At 29.9% G+C, this 21,701-nt stretch overlaps 1 protein-coding gene across 4 annotated transcripts in view; it reads left to right on the forward strand.

Annotated features, from left to right (window-relative positions):
* The first annotated feature begins 4,314 nt into the window (after positions 1-4,314).
* Positions 4,315-21,701, forward strand: part of LOC111027434 (zinc finger CCCH domain-containing protein 13-like) — a 29,416-nt gene continuing 12,029 nt past the window's right edge. Inside the window, exons 1-5 of one of the 4 annotated variants that reach the window (XM_022305811.1) lie at positions 4,315-4,801; positions 6,656-6,840; positions 6,886-7,139; positions 7,207-7,378; positions 8,554-11,000. In XM_022305811.1, coding sequence (XP_022161503.1) covers positions 6,910-7,139; positions 7,207-7,378; positions 8,554-8,697 — 546 coding nt within the window. In that variant the 5' untranslated portion in view covers positions 4,315-4,801; positions 6,656-6,840; positions 6,886-6,909 and the 3' untranslated portion in view covers positions 8,698-11,000. Of the gene's footprint in view, positions 4,802-4,937; positions 5,350-6,655; positions 6,841-6,885; positions 7,140-7,206; positions 7,379-8,553; positions 11,001-21,701 lie in introns of those variants that run through there. The other 3 variants (XM_022305809.1, XM_022305810.1, XM_022305812.1) reach the window with 3 other exon arrangements.

Below are 21,701 nucleotides of genomic sequence, written 5' to 3' on the forward strand. Positions count from 1 at the left end.
GATTTAAGCATGCATCACATCGAATCTTCGCACATTGCCTACCTAGGAGGTTGAGTTGCACTTTAGTCGCTCATCGGAGTGTCCACAATCAAAATAAAAATAAAATAAAAATAAAACATATTATTCATATAATCTTATAGATAGTAATATATAGTATGCACCTAGCGAGGTTTGCAATCCACCGCAGGTTGCTGGCATTATAACCATCAAGTCTCTTATATAGAGATGACATTTTTAATAGGCAACGAAGTGCACGGGATCAGCTAGTATATAATATATATAAATAGATTACATCAAAATGTATACAATTGTATGTTACTATTTAGTAATTATTATGTATCGATGTCAATGTACAGTGTGTGTGTCTGCACTTCGTTGTCTGCTCGGTTATATGCAGATATCTAGCGTTCTCGAACTACGAAAAATATTGGACTCGCGGAATGGCAACCTTGTAAAACGGAGTTGATAAAGAACGTAGGACTTTGCAGAGAGACGAACTTAACAAACGGAGTCGGATGTTGCGAAGGACAAACTTTGCGAATTATTTTACTCCACGTTCACAATTCTCTGGCAGAAATATATTCTACGAGCAACATTCACCAAAGATTTTCACACGAATCTTTGGGACCTCTTCCAAACCGATCTACGTGTAGGTTTACTCGGAATTTCCTCTGACACGTGATACACTGGGGCCAGATGCCAGAAGCCTTAGCTCTGGCGACCTCTGGAAATGTCCAGCAAGTTAGTATGTGGTGGCTCGCAGACAGCTGTGATTCTCCGATCGATGGCCAAGTCCAGTGCTTCGATCAATAAATATCGGCGGTCGAGTTGCAAGAATGTTGGAGTGTCCACGTAGGCGCGGTAACTCTGCAGTCTCGCGAAAGGTCGGCACCGGTGACGGTCTCTGCAATGACGCGATACACAGCTGGTGATTCAATCCTGAGCTCGGGTGATGACTTGGTACGTCAATTGTATATTTTTGATATAATCTATTCTATTTATATATATATGAACTTTACCTGAGTGGATCACCAAATCCTAACCTAAATTTGTTTGGAAGACAACTCATGTAAAATGCATTCTAGATTTCTCTCTCTTAAACTCTTCTGAATTGCATCACATTATCGTCTCATAAATCTCGGTAGGTATATTATGATTATTGTGGCTATGATTATCGGTTCAAGAACTACTCCACTGACTTTGACGAACATTTCGGTTGGAATGAGTAATGACTGACATTGAAATGATTCAACATTTTAATATAATAATTTGTATTATTTTATCTTTAAATCTGTGTAATTATAAAATAAAAGTCTAATCTTGATTGATCAATATCTACATTCTACGGACAGCTGAATATACCTACAATAGCTAGAGATTTTGGAATAAATCTAATTTAGCACCCACTTGAATTTTGCAATTTTTTCTTCTGAAACCTATGTGTTGAAACGAGTTTAGAACGATGGTGTAAAAGTTAGTTGGATGCAAACCATTATTTTGGAAGTTATAGCCTTCCAAACTTTACGATTTTACATTTATACTCATGTGCACAACTCTCTATTTTACAGTGCTTACAACGAATTTTAAATAAAGGTTGAATTTTGGAAAAAAGCATTTTTCGGATCGACTGCTTAAAATCACATCTTACTTTTTTTTTTGGAAATCTACCACATTCTATACCGCCATACAAAACCATCAGCATAGTTGCCATTCGGATATAATACTAAAAAATGACCTTTAGTACATTTCAATGCATTGGGCCTTGCAATAAGGCCCCATGATTGTAGCAGAGATGACTGTCATCGACAACTCCCCGTTTTCTTTATGCTCGAATAAATTAAAAATCGGACATTCGGACCACACCACATATTTAATTAAAACAAAGGTACTTGCTACTTTAACTAGAGTACTGAACTTCTGAGTTATGACAATATGACAAACAGTTAATATTAATTTATAATTTTAATAGCTTTAATTTAATAACAATGCCAATGCCAAATAGTTTTATCTTTGGTATTTTAATTTCCCCAGCACGTATCGCCACACCGCCGTAACACAATCTAAAAGTATACCTTTGATATATTAATAGTTTAATTTAATTTTAGTATAATTATTATATAATAATGAAGGTTGACATTTAAGGATGGCCAGTTAAAGTAACATAATTCACCAATTATAGTATGTAATACAGTATTGTAATAGCTCCCTTCACCTACCGGCTCCGGTCACCTTACTCGAGGTCCTCCTCTACTAAAGTAGTCAACCTGGAGGGAGTGAGGGGGGAGAGCATACCTGCCCTCTGGGCAGACGGATAGCATAACACATGAACTTAACTTTGTTAATTTAAGTAACACGGCGGCTCCGGTCGCCAAACTCTAGGTACTCCGCGCCGTAGTATAAGAAATGTATATGTTACCGCCAATGATGATAATTAGGTATTGTTAAAAATGACTAGTCTATGTTAACACTGACTGTTTTACATAGGTATTGATATTATTGGCTAGTCTTTTTAGAGAATACCTAACTAAGATAGACAATCATAGAACAAATTTAATATTAATACATAATTTCTATGATTGACCAGTCATTGTCATTATTGACTAATACTATGTAGCCATTGATAATTTTAGATATAATATATTATATTTACTATTTAAGAATAAACAATGAAAAAAAAATATAAGAAAAAATTAATTTTTTCATAATAATTATTATTTTAATACTTGTATGTTGATTATTGATTATGACGTATGGGTATCACTTATTCTCGCATGATAAGCTGTTATGGCATTTCGATGTACAAAGCCGGTTATTAGATCTACAAGTACATTTATTTGTTTTGCATTTTGTTTTGCAGTGGCACCGTGCACAATGCATACAAAGACTTAAATATATCATAATAGTTTCCTTGGTAATATTAGAATATTTTGTCTTTAATTCATAAACCATGCGGTCCCTACCACCATGACCTATTGCAATGTGACTATCGTGTAAAATATCAAATAATTCGTCATTTGATACATAATAGTGTACATTTTCTGAATTATTACTTATAGATTTAATAAGTCGTTCTTGCCCATTGAGTGTTATTATATCATACTTACGAATGTATCTGTAATCCTTTGCACTTTTCTTCCCAATTTTTTCCTTAGGTAATTTAACTTCTTGCAATCTTAACATATATTCTTCTTTGTTTAAAAATGATTTATTATCTTCACGTTTATTTTTCAATAAATCAGATAATGCTTTGTAAAATTTTTGACGCATTTCATTTGAATTCATTTTTTTAATAAAACAATTCAACACTTTTCGAAATGAAAAACTATACAAAACTATAAACTATATTATACGAAAGTACAACGTAGACTGTAACAATACTTATGTTAGGTTAGTTGCCGTGAGTATTAAAACTATAAAAGATACCTATTATTATTCGTTATAAAACAGATACCTAATCTTAACGTGGGTTTTTAAAGTTAAAACGATAAAAGATAACATTGACTACACGACGATAGGATATGTTATAATAACTAGTGAATTTATCAAATTATAACATCGTCTGATTTATCAAGTCAATGTTACAAATATATGTTGATTATAGATAATGACCAAGTTACCCAGGCATTATATTAATTGGCTAGTCAATATCATCATTACCTGAATTTACGACATTGACGGTAACATATATATAAATATAGGTATATGTTTATATTTCTTGTACCATGCTCCGCTCGACATTAACGTAGTATTCCGCGAGAACGTATTAACGTAAAATCGTAAAATTTGGAAGGCATTAATGGTTTGCGCCAACTAATTTTTGCACCATCGTTCTAAACTCGTTGAAATATTTAGGTTTCCGAAGAAAAAATTGCAAAAATTCGAGTGGGCGCTAAACTAGAAAATTATGCCGAGATTTTTTATCTTCATGGCGCCTTCGTTTGACATGTAGGAGTGCATTAGAGATTTTTAGAAAATCCACATTTTAAAGATAGTCTAGAGTACACTTTTTTTCAAAACGAATTAATGTGTACGAGCAACGAGTAACGACAATGGACGTTGCAGTATACATCATAGAGTAATAAAAATTATTATCTAAGTGTTTGCACACATCGAGATGAATAATATTTATACAATGCATTATTATATATATTTATATTTAAATTGTTTATCTATCACTATAATATGTTTGTGAGATAAAATTATTGTTTATTGGCAGTGGGTAACCGTGGTTGCGGCGGACGTTCTACACAACTTCAACCGTGGTGGTAAATGTCAACGCCGCAAGCGCTCACACCGGGACGGTGTTTCGTCATCATCGTCAGATGGTCCGTGACAACATCATCGCCGCGAATCGCGATACGTCCCGAGTCGGGCTATTCCTGGAGCGTCGTCAAAAGAGATTACATATTATATTATTGTTGTTGTTATTGTTATTGTTATTACGTTTGTCTTTTACGCACGCTTGTGCGTAGAAAATCGGCAAAACATTTATTATTAATATGTAAATAGTAAATTCGTCTAAACTGCAGCCTGCAGGCGATCGAGTGACGACGACGCGGCGGCGCGCACACAATAATTCCGTAATTATTTCTGTCGTCGTCGTCGTCGTCGTCAAGTGACTCGTCGTCGTTGTCTTCTCGTCTCTCGTCGGAGTACGGCATTCCGCGAGACGCCGCGTTACGGCCGTTTTCGTAACGCGTGCGACGCATTGAGCCTGTAAACTTACCGCCGGACGCCGCCATGCCGGTCCCCGATGACGTCGAACGCGGAACGATGTGACGTCGCGTTGGACCTGTGCCAGGTAATTCAAAGCTTACACCCACAGACCGTGGGTTTGTTTCGTCTACTACCTCTGTCTACGCCCGTCTGGGTCAGGTTGACAGCCTGTGCTTTTTTCCGCATCAGCGCGGCACCGCTTGCCGCCGCATCGGCGTCTGTGTTGAATAATGTTATTGCAGTGTTATTACGCAATCCGACAAACGCCTACAGCCGAATAGTGGCGTACGTGCCGCGGTAACGAGATAAGAACGCAGTACGTTACGTCCGTACCGGTATTCGGTATTTGACGAAACATCGGAATTTCGCACTTGGTTTAAGCTAAACGACGATGTTTCGCACTGTTATATCTTGTCGTCTATTGCATTTCAGTTGTGTGACTTTCGTTGCCATGGTTACACCAATGAACACCATTGTTGATTCATTGAAAATAAACAACATTAGGAGGTACATGCCATGTTTTGTGATTTGTTGACATTCATTACTTGACTTGAGGCTTTCCTTCGTTTGTGTGTACATGATTTTCATGTCTGCATCATTCGGGTTTTGCGATTTGGAATGCACCTGTAGTAGGTATGGCTTTGATTTTACTTTTCTGTGCACATTGTACCATTACATTAACATTCTGTTTTGCAAAAATACCATGGCATATCGTCCCAAACAATAGAATTGTTTAAGTACGCACACATTACCACAAAATATGACGATATGATATTACTCAAAGCACTATCCTAACCCAGCCAAATTGTCATCCACAAATTCTATTTTTCAGTGGGTAAATGTGCTTCATGATGTTTGAATTCGACTAACTTTTCAGGTCATTTTCAATAGTTGTTTTATAGGTAAATGGCGTAAAAAAAATACTATAGTATTATGAAATCCTGTTAAATTTTTGGCAGCTGTGTATATGGGAACAAAATGTGTAAAATATATTTCTTAATTGACACTGGTTACAAGACTGTAAATATTATTTACAAAAGATTCAATATTAAATTGAACATTTTAGTATTAAACCCTAATCTATGCATAAATAAAACACAGTGTTTGTTAGTACTTAGTGAGCAATCCACAGCAAAGTCTATCGCTCCTATGGTTGGTTTAAGGATAGGATAGTCCTCATGTAAATCCATAGTTTTCGACAGATTTTCATTAAACATTAGTCAATAGATTTAGCTAGATCTGTTGTAATATCATAGAACTTAACTATTTTGTACTTTTCAGCACATAAATGTTGAATTTAGTTGATTCATGAAAACCCATCATTTTAAGTTTATTTATTGTTGCCATTGGTTATAGCTGACTATTTATTAATTTTTATAGTTGGATATCATTTTCTTTTAGACTGGCATTTAATGTTTGGCCAAAACAACCCCAATAACTGTTAAAAATCAGGCTAGCTTATTTTTAACGGAGCTTAAGAGGGGGCAAATCCACAAGCATTTAATTTGTCACAGACAACATCAAGCAGGATCAGCTAGTTTATGTATATATTTATATGTATATTGAAGCACATATTATGTTAGAAATGTTTATCTTGTAATACATTTAGATTGAGTACTTTTTGGTGCATTTGTACTGTTGTAGAAGTGTGTGTTAAGATGATGTAATAAGTTCATATTCTTTGTTAAAATTGCTATAATGTCCAATTATTGACCACTATCAAATCAAAATTTCTAAATATTTACACAAAATAAAAACGTACTCGGGTAGTAGCCCAAAACTTGTTCACTTATTTCTATTTGCCTGCTGATTGGCTTATGAACGTTACAGCTACTCACTATAAACTACTTACTGGTATCTTATTTCACAAACAGTGTTCCAATTAAAGACTTTAAATTCAACAATTTTTGATATTAAATTAATTACTTATATTTTTCAGGTCAATATGTATCAAGACTGAACAAATATTTATGAATATTGAAACAAATTTAGTCATGGCAATTAAATACAACCTTACTAGAGTTGTATTTCATGTCAAAAAACCAAGTCAATACTGTTTAATCTAGTCCATATAAATACTATACAAACAAAATATAATTTATACATCTACATAGTTATGTGATTGTAAGTTTTTAAATTAACATTATAATTTATACTGGAATTAAATAGTTTTCATATTTATACAGTATAAAAATGCCCAGAAGACCATTGACAGATGAACAACGAGAACAATCTAGAAAACGTCGCTTAGAACGTGATCGTGAACGACAACGAAAAAGACGTTTAGATCCAGAGTTAAGAGCAATTGAACGAGGAAAAAACACGATTGCTAAAAGATTATCTAGATCTAAAGGCCTCTATGGTGATAACATTAATAAATTATATTCAGAAGCTAACATTGATTGTAGTAAAATGACATCATTGTAAGATAAATAGATAAATAAATAGGTAGATTATTTTTTAACATTTTAACTTATATTATATTTTTAGATTAGACAATGAAGATATTATAGATTTGGAAGATCTCAATCGATTAAAAAAAGAAAGAGATAAAGAAAGACAACGTCAAAGAAGAATGGATCCTGAATTCCGTGCTAAAGAACGTGCAAGAAATAGAATATTGAAAAGGATTGCTCGACAAAAAAGTTACTATACTCTAAAGGTATAATATATAACATAATATATTTTGGTTTTATAATATCAGTAGTCAGAAAAGAATCGATAATCCATTATCCTAACAGGCCAATTTAGGTAGAAAATATTTATTCTTAATTTCTTTATAAGCTCATATGTGAACTCTTTAGGTCTCAATATTATTTTGTATTTTAAATTATCTTCTTAACACTTTAATGATGCTATGTGTTGTCTCAGACCAGCAAATGTAAAGTGTACCAAATTTGAGTTCAGCAGCTACAATTTTGTAGTATAATTTATATTAAAGTGAATTTACATAAGCTTAAGCACAAGTGGCAGCAATGAGCATGGCTAACACGTGATGAGTGTTGCTCTCTCTGAAGTGTCTTTATTATTCTAACAATTTCCTAACTTGCATTTTGCTAAAATTAACAAAGTTAAGTAATTTTTTGGGTGTAGCTGATCGTCAGAAATAAAAGCTGACAATGTCACAAAAACTGATTTAATTGCTAGTGATGGTCTAATTAAAAAGTTGAAGTTGATTTTATTTGAGACAGAAAAAAAATCTCCATAAAAAAATAGCATTTACAATAAAGTAAACAATAAATTAATTATACAACTTAATGCAGTAAATCCAGGTGTAAATTATTTTAATGCAGTAGTCAAAAGATTAAAACAAGATGACTAACAAATTTGTCAAATATCATAATTTAAAAATGCTCATAATATATTGTTAAAATTTAAAAAAATATAATATATAAATGAAAAAACAGTTAATGTTTTTTCCTTTAAGTTTAATAATTGGTCAATTCACTCTAATATATTCAAACTAACAATACAAAATTGGAACTGCTTTGCTATGGAGTAAGACTGTAAGATGGTGACAACACATGTAGGTATGGCATTCTCTTAACCTTTAAAGTTTAAAGAGTACAAGTATACAACATTATAAATTTATAAATTTGCATTCGGCAGGACAAATTTTGTGGATACTCGCGTGCATTATAAATCTGCCATTGTTTGAAATCAATCGTTCAAAATGTTTGTAAAACTTAGGCTTTGGAAAGCTAGTAAAGGAGCTAGGTTGAGTTGTTATATAGTTACTAAAGAAAATGTGTTTTCCTGTTATCTAGGTCATTCACTAAAATATTATAGGGAAAAAAAGTACCAATATATCTTGAATTAATCAATATATATTCGTAGGTAGTAAATTGTGAATGCTGTGGAGAACCAATAGAAAGTGACCATGTATGTTTTTCCAACATATTATCAGTTGAACTCCACGAGATTGATGTTGCCCATAGTACCATAAAAAAAGTCATGAATGGTACCATGAATGATAGCTAACATTCTTTTATTTTATCAACATTTTAAGTTTTATTTTTATTTTTCTCACAATTTTTTTCAAATTTTTTAAAAACATCTTAATTTGAAAGTTGAAACATACTAAAATTACAATTTTGTTTTTTATTTTTTGTTTTGTTTGAATAATTATTTAGTATGTGTTATACGATTATGTGTGCTTTGAGTTTAAATGAAACATTATGTGATATCACACTTAAATTTTACATACTCTTTTACAAGTATTTGAATACTGTGTGTTGTTAGAAATAGATTAACTTATAACAGTTTAAATGTTTTTGTTAACAGTACACCATTGTACTACTGCTAACAATCAATTGTAACTAGAAATTTGGACGTTAATAACTTTAAATTAAAACTATTATTATTTAAATTAAATATTCTTAAACATATAAACATGTTGATGGTATTCTGATGCATATTGTCATCCTTAGGGTGGTTCAGCGGCACAGTCAACACCATTTGATGTATAATAATTTTGTACGTGTAGCTGAAATTTATTTTATCATTGGCTAGTGCGATTAAATATATATTTAAAAATATGCATTCATAATATTACGCCGTTCAAAACTATGACCATAAATTTTAAGAGTAGTTATTATATGTACGCATTGAAGTGCGAACCACAAAGAGACATACACAGCAAACATGTTACAAATATTTTTTAATTTTGATAGATGATTAAAAGTACTTCTAAATTGAAGTATATTTAATATTTATTAAAAGTAAAATAATATCTGTAGTTATTCCTATTTTAACACATTTGCTGCGTATCATATATTCATATTTGTGTATACACTACATGTCTCGTGATGCTGACAAAATTGGGATTTTGAAAATTAAAATATCAATGTATGTCTTGAATGTGAATTATGATAAAATACTTATAGGGGACACTTACAAAATACGAGTAGTTTTATTGTAACACTGACCAAATTATAGTGTATTTAATAACAAGGTTCATGAGGCCAATTGGCGTTATTCAGCATATGTGAACAATGTTAAATGAAGCCATCTCTTGTCATCCACATTTCACATTTTAAGAAAAACACAATTTGAATTAAAAATTTTTTTTAAATGTTACATTAATATTTTTTATTTTAAATTAAATAACCTATAAAACACTTAATATTTTTTAAATTTCATTATTGCTTATAATTAAATGTCCAAATTCTAGATAACATGGCTATTTCAAAATGTTAACAAATTATATTGTTTTTTATGTATAATTAAATGTTTTATTATTATTTCACATTTTCAATCAAGACATCAATTATCACTACCATAACTAATATTTTCTCAATTTTTGTACGTTTTATTTTTGCTCAATAATTTTTTTACTTATTGTGGTTTAATTAAGATTTATTTCTAACCATTATGATCTCAATTCTATTTTTACTGTATAAATAATTTATTCATTTATTTTTGTTATGGTATGTTTACATATTATTCAATATTATACAATACACCCCATACATAAAAATGACTTTATTTTTTGTGATACAAATTTAATTAGTCTTAAACAGTGTTTTAGTTGCAAAAACCAAATTTTTGCAGAATAATTAGAAAGACAAAGATGTATATTTTACACTACAATAGACTTACCATTGCACTGTATGATTATTATTTAATGAAAAAGTTGCAAAGAAATTGTTTAGTTTATAAACATTGCTTTAGTATTGAAAATTGTAATCACAATGTGTAAAAATAATATACATTGTGATGATTCGATAAACTGTGATGAGTTGATGGAAGTTATTTATTTATAATTTCAAGTGTTGTAATTATAATTATTAACTCTTACATTGGGTAGTATTTTTCTAGAAACATGAATAATATGTTTGACTTTTTGGCTCATGTTTCAGAAAATTAAAATACAAAATTTGATCCGTTTTCAAATTTGAACAAAGATGTTAATGAAAAAGGGAGAGTGTCAATCTATCCTGTGTTAACAATTTAAGTAACACATAAAAGGAACTTAGCTCCACGAACCTTTTATATAATACAAATTCAAAATTCATATTGTTTTTTGTTTTAATAATTGTTTGGTACTTAAAAATTTAATTAAGACTTATAATTTTATAGAGTCTACTACAAAACAATAGCCAACGTTTAGTGACTAAACTAGTAAAAACAAGACATGTAAAGTCTTTCTTCATAACTCAATAGTTATTATTTAATGTTTATAAATAATTATAATTTATTAGTTTAAATCACGGTTATATACTTTTAAATAAACTCGTCCGGGGTGATTTTTTTTTACCGTGGATCAGCCTCAATTCAACTAATATTTGTTAACTTGACCACAAATTATTATTTTTGTATATCTACCCTCAGTTAGTTAAAACTGTACCAATTTATGATTTTCAAACTGCCACCTGTAATTTCAGTTTCAAATTTTGAAAACAAAAATTGTATAGACATTGATCAGTAATCGGGATGACAGTAATTAATTGTAGGTAACAAATGTTTAACGGGGCAGAGGACAAACATTTATCGTCCATTTTTAGATTAACCAATGATGGTGAAATAATTTCAATACTAATAATTAGCAATAAGTCAACACCTCTCACCAGTTTCCACCCCCCAATCACTTCTATCAATCTATTTTTGTTCTTAATTTCGCGTATAAATTACAATATCAATTATTAGGCACTGTATGAAAATCACGAATCGGTACTATTTTGTTACTAATCAGGAGAGGAGGATCAAAATATTACAAGTTATCAGTTTAAAAAATATGTTGGCTGGTCGACGTTAGGAAAATCGCCGCGTCGACAGTTGGATTTCTCGTGCCTCTTATATTCATTGGCCATTGGAGATGATTAATGATTATAATATACACACACAGGCGCACAGGTGGCCGGGAGGTCACTACTTAACAGGTAATAACCAAAATATGCATTTGTTTAACTATTTGACCGCCATTTGCAAATTTTTTAAATAGACCCTATCTAGAGTCTCATACAATTTTATGACTATTCTCTAACGTACGTTTTTTCCCTAGCCTCTACCAACCGCTTTCTGCAAATTTTCTTTTTCCGAATATTCGGTTCGTTTATTTTAATTTATTTGCCCCCACTCAGAATTTCTTTGACACCGGTTCGACGGAAATTCTATTTTTCGTACAAGTAGTTGGCTAAATGTTTCCACAGACGACACTTAGGACGCCTTTCCGTATTTTTTTATTTTAATATTGTTATGTCGTAAATCATAAATTATCACAGTGTTGCATGGTACAAACACAATACCTACATTTCAACATTGCTTATAATTTAAAATTTTTCCGAATACAAGTAACTATCATTTTTCGATTCTGAAAGGAGTCAAAAATATTGATTGAAATCATATGATCACTATGATGTTTATAGATTCTTGAAAATGTCACCAAATGTTTATATTAGCATTTTTAACGATTCTGAGCAATGATTGAAGGATTTATATTCGTTACCCCCTTAAAGAAAAAAAACAATCAATAATATCATCAATTAACCTGGGTCTAGGACTACGCGTTATTGACTATTGACATGTGCGTGCACATGGGCGTTCCTCCATTTATTTTACGCTGCAGTCACACAACTAATGATCATGATATAGTTTGCACATTATCCTTTGAAGTGTGAACAAATTTACAGTCATTCGAAGTTTTGGTATTGCCTATATTAAACTCCTTAAAAACTGGGTATCGGTAATAACCCCTGAAAGATGCCACACCTAAGTGTGTATTGTGTTGTCTTCGACTTATATAACATGGCGAGAACAAATTTTTTAAAGGTAGACATAGTTAGCTAATTTACTAATCAACTTATGAACTTAACTTGGTTTAATTGACAGTTAAAATAACTTAGCTTTTTTCAATTGGTTTAAAAATAATTCATTAAGTTTTTTGAAATTTGTTGGTTTATGGTTTTATGCATAAATATTAATATTAAAATAATAATACAAATTATCCAATTCTCTAATAATACAAACTTTTCTGTTATTTTTTTTTTGATAAAATAATTTTGTGTTTAGATAATATTATATTTTCATAGATTAGATAGGCATAATATTATATGACCTTAAATTCCTATTTGATAAAAAAAATAATATTTGTTAAATTATTAATTGAGATGTGTATAGTTTAAATATTTAATAATCATGTAAACGTGAGTAAAATAGGTGTATACGTGTACATAAGTTCGATGAAATTGTTTATAATAAATAATAATTTAGGAAATTATCAAGAACGCAGTCACTCTTAATGTGATAAAAAGTTGATAAACTTTTAACTTATCGAGTAAAATGTATGATTTTCTAATAGCTAGGTACCTGTTAACTTCTAACTATTGATCTTGTGTTCTCTTAACCTAACTTGAGTTAATTATTTTCATTAACTTCCCCATCTTTGAAATGTTGTGTGGTTATAGGCTAATTAGTGAATATAATAGTAAATTTAATTATTAACAAACTTAAAGGTACATTATCTGTGTTCTCTCATTGCTTTTTACAATTTGTGATACTTTTATTTTTTAAATGGTTCATGGGTATGTGCAATACAAAAACGTTCATAACTCGATTAAAAATTTAAGTATAGAACCAAGAGTAAACACAGATAATGTTTTTATCTTTAAGTTAGATCATAGGTATCTAAATTCATATTAAAGCTAACCTACAAAATTGGTTCTCTTAGGTAAACGAAAATTTACTACTTATGCCATACGTTAGTACTTATGTCGGAAACAACACACGCATATGTGGTGCTCTCATAAGGTTGTTTTATAATATAGGTAAAATTGGTAATTATTATTACCTATAGATTTCGAAGTACCTAACCTAAAATGGTTATATTTTTACGATCTCTTGTATAACCAATGAAATGGTGACAGTAGTTTTGATGTTAAAATTGTATTATAATTTCATAACATTTCGTTACGGCCTGGTCCGTACCATAATACCCTATAATAGTAATGCCACCCTCTAAAAGTACCCCAACAGTGTTGAGTGATGTCACAAATTGTTTTCAAACGAACTGAATCCCCCGCAAAGGCTGCTTGAAAAGAACAATTCTCAGATTTTTCAATTTTTTGGGGAACTTGAGTTTAAAAAAATTGGACAGTTTGATAATTTTGTTTACTTTGTGTGGAGGATTTAAATTCGTTTTCAGAATACTTGGTCGTTGCAGAGCCATCATCAAAACTTACTTTGGAAAATATAAATAGGTACGACTAAATTAATAGAACGTACCCTAAGAAATTTGTGAATTTTAAAAATACTGATTTAATGCCGAACCCTGTTTATACCTTTCTTATAACCGTGATTTAATCAACACAATAATTATTGTTTATGTTGATGAAAAATAAAAAATATCCCCGGTATGTAGTTAGCGGGAATAAAACGCATCGGATCAAAAATGCAGCCAATGGAAGTCACTGAAAGTGCGTAAGTCGGCTTATATTCCACACACAAGTACATAACAATAATTTATATGGAACTTTTTCTGCTAAACATTAAATACTTAGGCATTATGCATTATATTATTTATATTGCGTATTACTATTGAACCTGGTTGACTTAAAATCAAATTCACATGTATTATTGATTATTTGGTTATAAATTATGACATCATTTTGAGATCGAAGATATGAGTTAAATAAAATATAGTTAAACATAACTTTATGTATAATTTAAACTGTTTGCTCCCCCCACCCTCCTAAGACATTTCTAAAAACGCCCCTAAGGCTAACTACATTCTTTATAAGGTCTTTGCTCAAATCGTTTTTCTTATACTATTATAAAGTGATCATTAAATTCAAATTTAACACATCCGCTTCAGTCCCCACGACACCTAATGTATTACAGAGCGGTACCCACTTGCCTACCTTTTATCCATCAATTGATTTTCGATGGTGATGATGTAAGCATGTGTGTATTACTATGAATCTTTCCGTTTAAGCGTTACATATTCCGCAGGGAAAAAGCTGTCGGAATTCCCAGTTTTTGTTTTTTTAATCGCATTGACAATAATTGGTAATGTGTTATAAAAATTATTAGACTTTGCACTATTTATGGTTTCTGCAAAAAATGAAACAATAGCTAAACAAAAATCGTTGAAATTTATCATTTTAACACTTTTATTAGTATTTTATAACACTTATAACAACAATAATGGTTCAAATAGGTACCTATACTGTAAAATCTTTCTTTTTTTCTTTTGTAAATAATAATCTTTTATCGTTTCAACGATTATTTGGTCTTAACCCACTAACCCCAAAGGAGCAATATATGATTTTATATAAAATCAGAGTGATTATTTTCATTGACGTCACACTCTTAATAATCGCACCATTATTCGTAATAATCATTATAATTAAAATAGTGCCGAAAAGGGCAATTACGGATCAGTTATATCCCTCCAACCTAAATACGTTTTTTCAATCAGGAATTACTGATTATTTACTGATATTTTGATTTTTCTGTACGGTTCTATAAAATGATATTAAATATATATTGAATTTAAGATGTTTTATATTATCGTGAGTATATTATTATTCTTGGAGACTTGAAATGTTTACGTATATTTTTATAATTTACCATACACAATAAACTGTTCGAAATATTTAGATTAGTGTTAAGCTATAACCTACCTAGTTATACCATGGACTTATTTATGCCATTCTATTGCAGTAATTTGATTTTGATTCAAAAGTTAATAACAATTAATATATGATATAAATATGTACTATTATAATAATCAATAATACAATTAGTACGATGTTTTCGTCAAAATGACTAAAATAAGTAATTAGGATTTAATAATAAAATTCTGGTATATATATTAAAATATATTAATTAATATAAGCTGACATGATACGTTTACGTATGCAATAATCTATCATTGAGTACAAATTTAACAAATCCATTACACTATTACAGAGACCTACACATTGTCGATGTACACTCCACACCTACTGTAGTACTGTTCAGGTTTTAATGTTATATAATAAGGAGGTTCCTGTTTAAAAAATTAATTTTTTAACTTTAGCTTATTTAACTAATTTTTTTTGTATCTTAAAAATTGACTTTATTAAGAGTGAGTTCATGTTTTGATTTACGCATGTAGTATAGTTTATCGTAATATTTTGCATTTTTTTCCCGGTGAAACGTGATGAAATATATCTATAAAAAAAACTAAGGGCACACATTTTTTGTCACATTGTCGTCTTAATCGCTTTCAACACTACAACATGTTGCTGAAAATATAAAAAATAAAACACACAATCTTGAGGTCAAATGTTGCACTTGTTCGGATTATTAGTTTCATTCGTTTTATTAATTTATCTACAATGTTTATGCGCTGTTATTAATGTAATATATTACATGTGCTTATTTTTATGCATTTCTAACTCCCACACAATGGTTTTGAATCTACAGCAATCGTAGTTATAAGTAAAAATAAGCAAATATGTATATTACCTTTTCATTTTTTATGGCCGAGCTTTAAACTCCTAAACTATAAAAGAATCGTGTTTTGGGCATTCACGACATAACATTTTAATGCACGTACAAATTAAATGGAAATTTAAATTGTTTTCTTTCAATTAAACGAACTATATAAGTGACAATAAGAATTGTTGTAGTATTGACAAGTTTTCTTAGATTTCGAATATCTTTAATATTATTATCAGCAAAGTATTATAATTAAGTACCTATGTGATAACAATCCAATACATAGTTCTAAATTAACCGACAATTTATATTATGACTTAATTTCTATGTATTATTTGGAATACAACCACTGGTTTCCCGCTCGGAGATTTTTTTCTGGACACGTACCTCTACGTCTCCACCTTTCCAATATCATATTATTATTGTGGGGTTATCAAAAGTTCTGGCTGCATACGAAACCGCGTCTTTGCGTAGGTAATAATATTCGTAATCTTCCTGCAATAATAACAATCCGTTCGGTCGGACGTACAAAAACTTACCTTAAAAAATCTAGTAACGCACGCATTGACATACACACTAACATACGAAATACGTCATAATAATGTAATATGCATAGAGAGCTGTTTGGAAGCTATAGGGTTACGCTTAAGGTCGTCGATATTGACGCAAATTACTTGTCTATGAATCATATTATTCTACCATGCGGTATCGTATTTAAAATCAATTAATAAAATTTCGTCAACAGAGGCGGACTGGGAATCATGCGGCCCAGAATTCTATACTATGATAAACTAATAGTACCCAATAATAAGTAATATTGTTAGATGTACCGTTGTCGTCTAGCCCACAAATGTAACTGGCCCAGTTAGCTACAGCACACTCACAAACCGTCCACCCTTTCTGCAGCTACATAATATGATGGGCATGTACCAATTTCGCATAAATTGCGCCTCCATTAATATTTTAGGTCAGTATATACCAATTGCGCTGCTTATATTTTAGGTTCACTATTTGCCGTCAATATATCGATTTGTGAAAAACACAAAAATGATTAAATAATACAGCTTGATATTGGCTATGACTACATAAAATTACTAATTTTATTAAAATTGACGATCATCGTATAGTTTTAATGAAATTATGAATTTTTTTTCTTAAATCTAAAAAAAACCTATTTATTAATACACATTATTATAAAGGAGGTATACAGTAATATCAACTATAATAATTAATAAGTAATAACTAATATTATAGTCCCTGAAAATGACTGAGCGCAATATTTATTGGTCTATCAACCCAGAAAATTATCGATCGCAATATTAGTCTATACTCTATAGACCCAGAATAGACCGAGCGCAATTGATATATCGACCCAGAAAATGACAGTCGGTGTATGAAAAGGTCATTTTAAGCGCAATTGGTAAACTCCCAATATGAGTACACATAATGTGAGCGCAGTATTTGCGTACAGTAAAGTATTAGCTTATAAATAAAATAGGTTTTTATATGAAAATATGTATAATGAAAAAATTGTTTGATTTCAGTCGGTCTAAATCTAAACCGTGCACATTATTTTTATCTGGTTAGCATAAAAATATGTATTTACGATCAAATCTGTTCCCCAATAACAAAACAATATATAGGTGTCTAAATTCTCGACCGACGTGCATTCTTAATTTCTTAGTATTCTATACGCGTTACACCGTATAGACGTCAATGAGTATGATGTATACTACGCCCAATTATTACTATACTTCTATTATTGTTGTTTATATCGATCGATGACGACGATCGTGGAATTTTCAGGATCCATAATATTATTTTATTATTATTGTTAACTTTAATATTTTGGTTATCATTTAACAATAACCATCTCTATATTATTTTACTAATCTATTATCTGCGTCTATATTCTGTTATAAACAAAATATTATGATAATTATCGTAGTCACAATGAATTCCTTACAATAGGAAAATGTTATTTTTAAAATATATAGCATTTAGATGTTTGATTCTAGATTAAATGTTATAAACAATTTCTAATCATAATGGTCATGCACTGTTTGTAAGACAGTCGTATTATATTAATCGTATATTGTATAATGTATCAAACAATTCTTAAAAACAAATGTAGTTGAAAAATGTAAATAAAAAAAAAAACAGACAAAACCATTGCGATCATAGATTAATTTGAAGTACGACATACACAGACACCTGTTAATTCAAAATTACTAAGGTTATTATACAATAGTAAAATTATCTTGATTTTTCATAAATTATTGTAATGACACTGGAATTTGCACAAAAATTAAAAACCGTTCACGATGTGTTAGAGCGCTATACTCGTAAGTATCAGTTACCTACAGGCTATATGTAAAACAAAGCAAAATTTCGTTCAGTAGAACTAAATTTATGATGTTTACATTGGTATAAGTCCTATTATCAAACTTAAATATAAGAACACTATAATTGTCACGGTTCTGATACCCTGGGAAAAATAATAAAATACCCCATTTTCCTTGAGATAACTGAGTTGTCAATTAAAAATGTTATTATAATATTAACTACCCTTTAAAAAAGAAAAATTGTCCGCGGTTACATTTCATATTTACATTGGACATAAGGAATAATATTATTTATCACTTCATATTTATACAGCAAATATTTTAACAACTTCTCCACACAAATATTATATAACATAACTCATGTGGTAATTTTTTATATAATGCCCATTTGTTATATTTAAAAATATTTAACTAATTTACATTTATTTAATCTTTTAAATGTTTGCTATTTAATAATGTTTAAATAATTTGAATTTATACCTACTAAAAAAAATTCTTGGCACACTTGTTGATGCGTGTATTGTGTATGAAATCTCTATACAGCAAGTAGTCCTGGTAGGCTCACCCTGTATTTTAAACATATATTATTATGCATTTGATAATGTTACTGTTACATAATAAAGATAACATATTGGAATCGAATTGAATATTTTTTTTTTACGTTATATAGTAGGTTTAAATGAGAAGACAAGAAGTATTTCGTTGTGAAAAAAAAAATTGTGCAATTTCCAAATAACATAACTATAAATCTTTTGTAGAGGATGAATAAAAAATTACGCTATGTATGGGAAACGGTCATAGTATTATAATATACTATAATACTATATACATAATCAATTTTAACCTTCAATTGTTCACGCTGCAGTTTTTATTTAAAACATATCACGTAGATTGTGCAAGTGCAACACTCGCTATTTTGACGTTTTTCGGTCCATATACCTATATTTTTTTGTTCGCAATAAACATACGTCTTCCAGATGTCCGGAATCTTTCAATTTTTCAATGCGCAATAAACGCATATTTTGGTCGCTTTGTACGATTATGCGTCTTATGTGTGGCCGCGTGACCACTATAAAGAGAAGTATGCAACTGAGCAATATATTTATTAGTTTTTGCTTTTTTCGTGTTATACATTATGATGGCTTATTATTCTCCGTCTCATTTCTAATAGTCTATTTTATGCACCCATTTAAAGATCTGCGGTTCCATAAAATCGACTTTATAGTTCATTGGGTTTTTTTTAATTTACACGAGAACCAGAAATAAAATAATTTATATTCGTTTGTTGTGTTATTACTAATTACTGCTCTCAGAATTCCCTTTAAATATCAAATATTTTACCTAAGTCTGTTTATTAATCACGAAATAAGTATAGTAACTATTATAATAGTTTGGTACAATGTATACCACAAGAATTACTTAATGTATACCTGTATACATATTGATATGATGATACATTGATTTATGTAAAGTTATTTATTTATACCAGTTGTAGTGTTTATTATAGTTATTATATAAGTACTCTGTATGAATAAAATGTATTTTTTATTCGTTTCACATAATTTAAAGAATATTATTATCTCGATTCTTCGTAAAGTTTGAATACGTTATACATATTTATTAATTACTATGTAGTATATTATAGTGCACTTTTATATTATTTAAACATGATTATTGATTAAATGTGTATACAAATCAAATAATAAATATTTTAATTCATGGTATAAACATGTTTCATAATATAATTATTTTTTTATAACGTTTCTCTTTTATGAATGACGTATATTCGGTATAATTGATTAAAATTATTTATTCTTGTCTCTTGGAATAACGTAAATTCGTTATTAACATTAGTTATTACTTTACATTTTTATGTTGAAGTGTAAATTACTCCTAAATCGAGCCAAAAAAAAAATAAATTTTTATTAGTTTTTCGAGGTTTGTGTTTAAGTAACCTCGATAATCACAATTTATGAGTGGAAAAGTATGGCTCTTGGCCAACAAAATCAAGCGGAAAAATTAGAAATAGATACTATGAATTTTACCCACAAAGAACCCCAAATTTCAAAAAAAATAGAATTGTATCTTCTATGAAACACGAATAGGTACCTACTGGTTACTATATAAAACTTTTATACTTATTATAGATCGCTGAAAAATAATGTCTTTCTTCTTTGATATTTTAATCAAAACTAAATCGTTATGATATACGTAGACTTAATGAATCACCATGTTGATAAATCATATTATTTTGGAACTAGTACTTTGTACCTACTTATTTGTCTTTTGATGTCATTCATTGGATGGTTTTTTTATTAGTTCTACAAAATATCGTACTATTTGTACTGCACTTTATAAAATACCTGTCTATTTTTGACATTTTTTGTAAATCACATCGCGACATCACGTCAATGGTATCGGAGGTGTAATAGAGAAGTGTGGTCAAACCCATACAAATGTAGATAATTATGGTGTTTGTGGCTAGTTTAATAATTAATTACTGTACATAAATTATTTAAATAAATAATGACAGTTGACAGAACTAAATTATTAGGGATATCATAGGAAAAAATATTAAAAAAATATATCATGCTTGAATAACAATTAAATTTATTTTTAAGTTCGTTAGGTGTTTACAACTATAGAAATAAAATATAAAAATATTATTGTGTTTACGTACAGTGTGAACAATCTTTGGATAGTTTATTATTTAAAAAATGTTGAATTGAATTGTATTTTCTTATTTTGTTAATACCTTGTAGGATTATATACATACATATACATAGCACATATTATTATTATACTGTGCAAGAAATACTGCCAGAACAATGAAATGATGACAACATTTCGAACGTGAATTCTTTATGAAATTACTGTAGATTGTTGTTTATCCTTCATTCCCGATTTTCCAAATAAATATTTTTATCCAACGAATACGTTGATGAGAGGTTTCGAATGGATCGTTAGCTTAAGAAAATACTGCGTTTGCCGACAATAAGTTCATTAATTCAAGCACCTGCCATTGGATGAGTTATGAAAATAATATGGGTAGGCATACGCTATATAATAACGCGTATTGAAATATAATATACATATTATTATAGAGTATAAAATATTATGTTTATGTATACATGTATGGTCATAGATTCATGACAAAGAAATGTTCTCATGGGATATTTTCGGAGGGTAGGCCCCCTGTATACACAATAATATCCT

Source organism: Myzus persicae, unplaced genomic scaffold (genome assembly GCF_001856785.1).
Source record: "Myzus persicae strain clone G006 unplaced genomic scaffold, MPER_G0061.0, whole genome shotgun sequence".
Taxonomy (NCBI): domain Eukaryota; kingdom Metazoa; phylum Arthropoda; class Insecta; order Hemiptera; family Aphididae; genus Myzus; species Myzus persicae.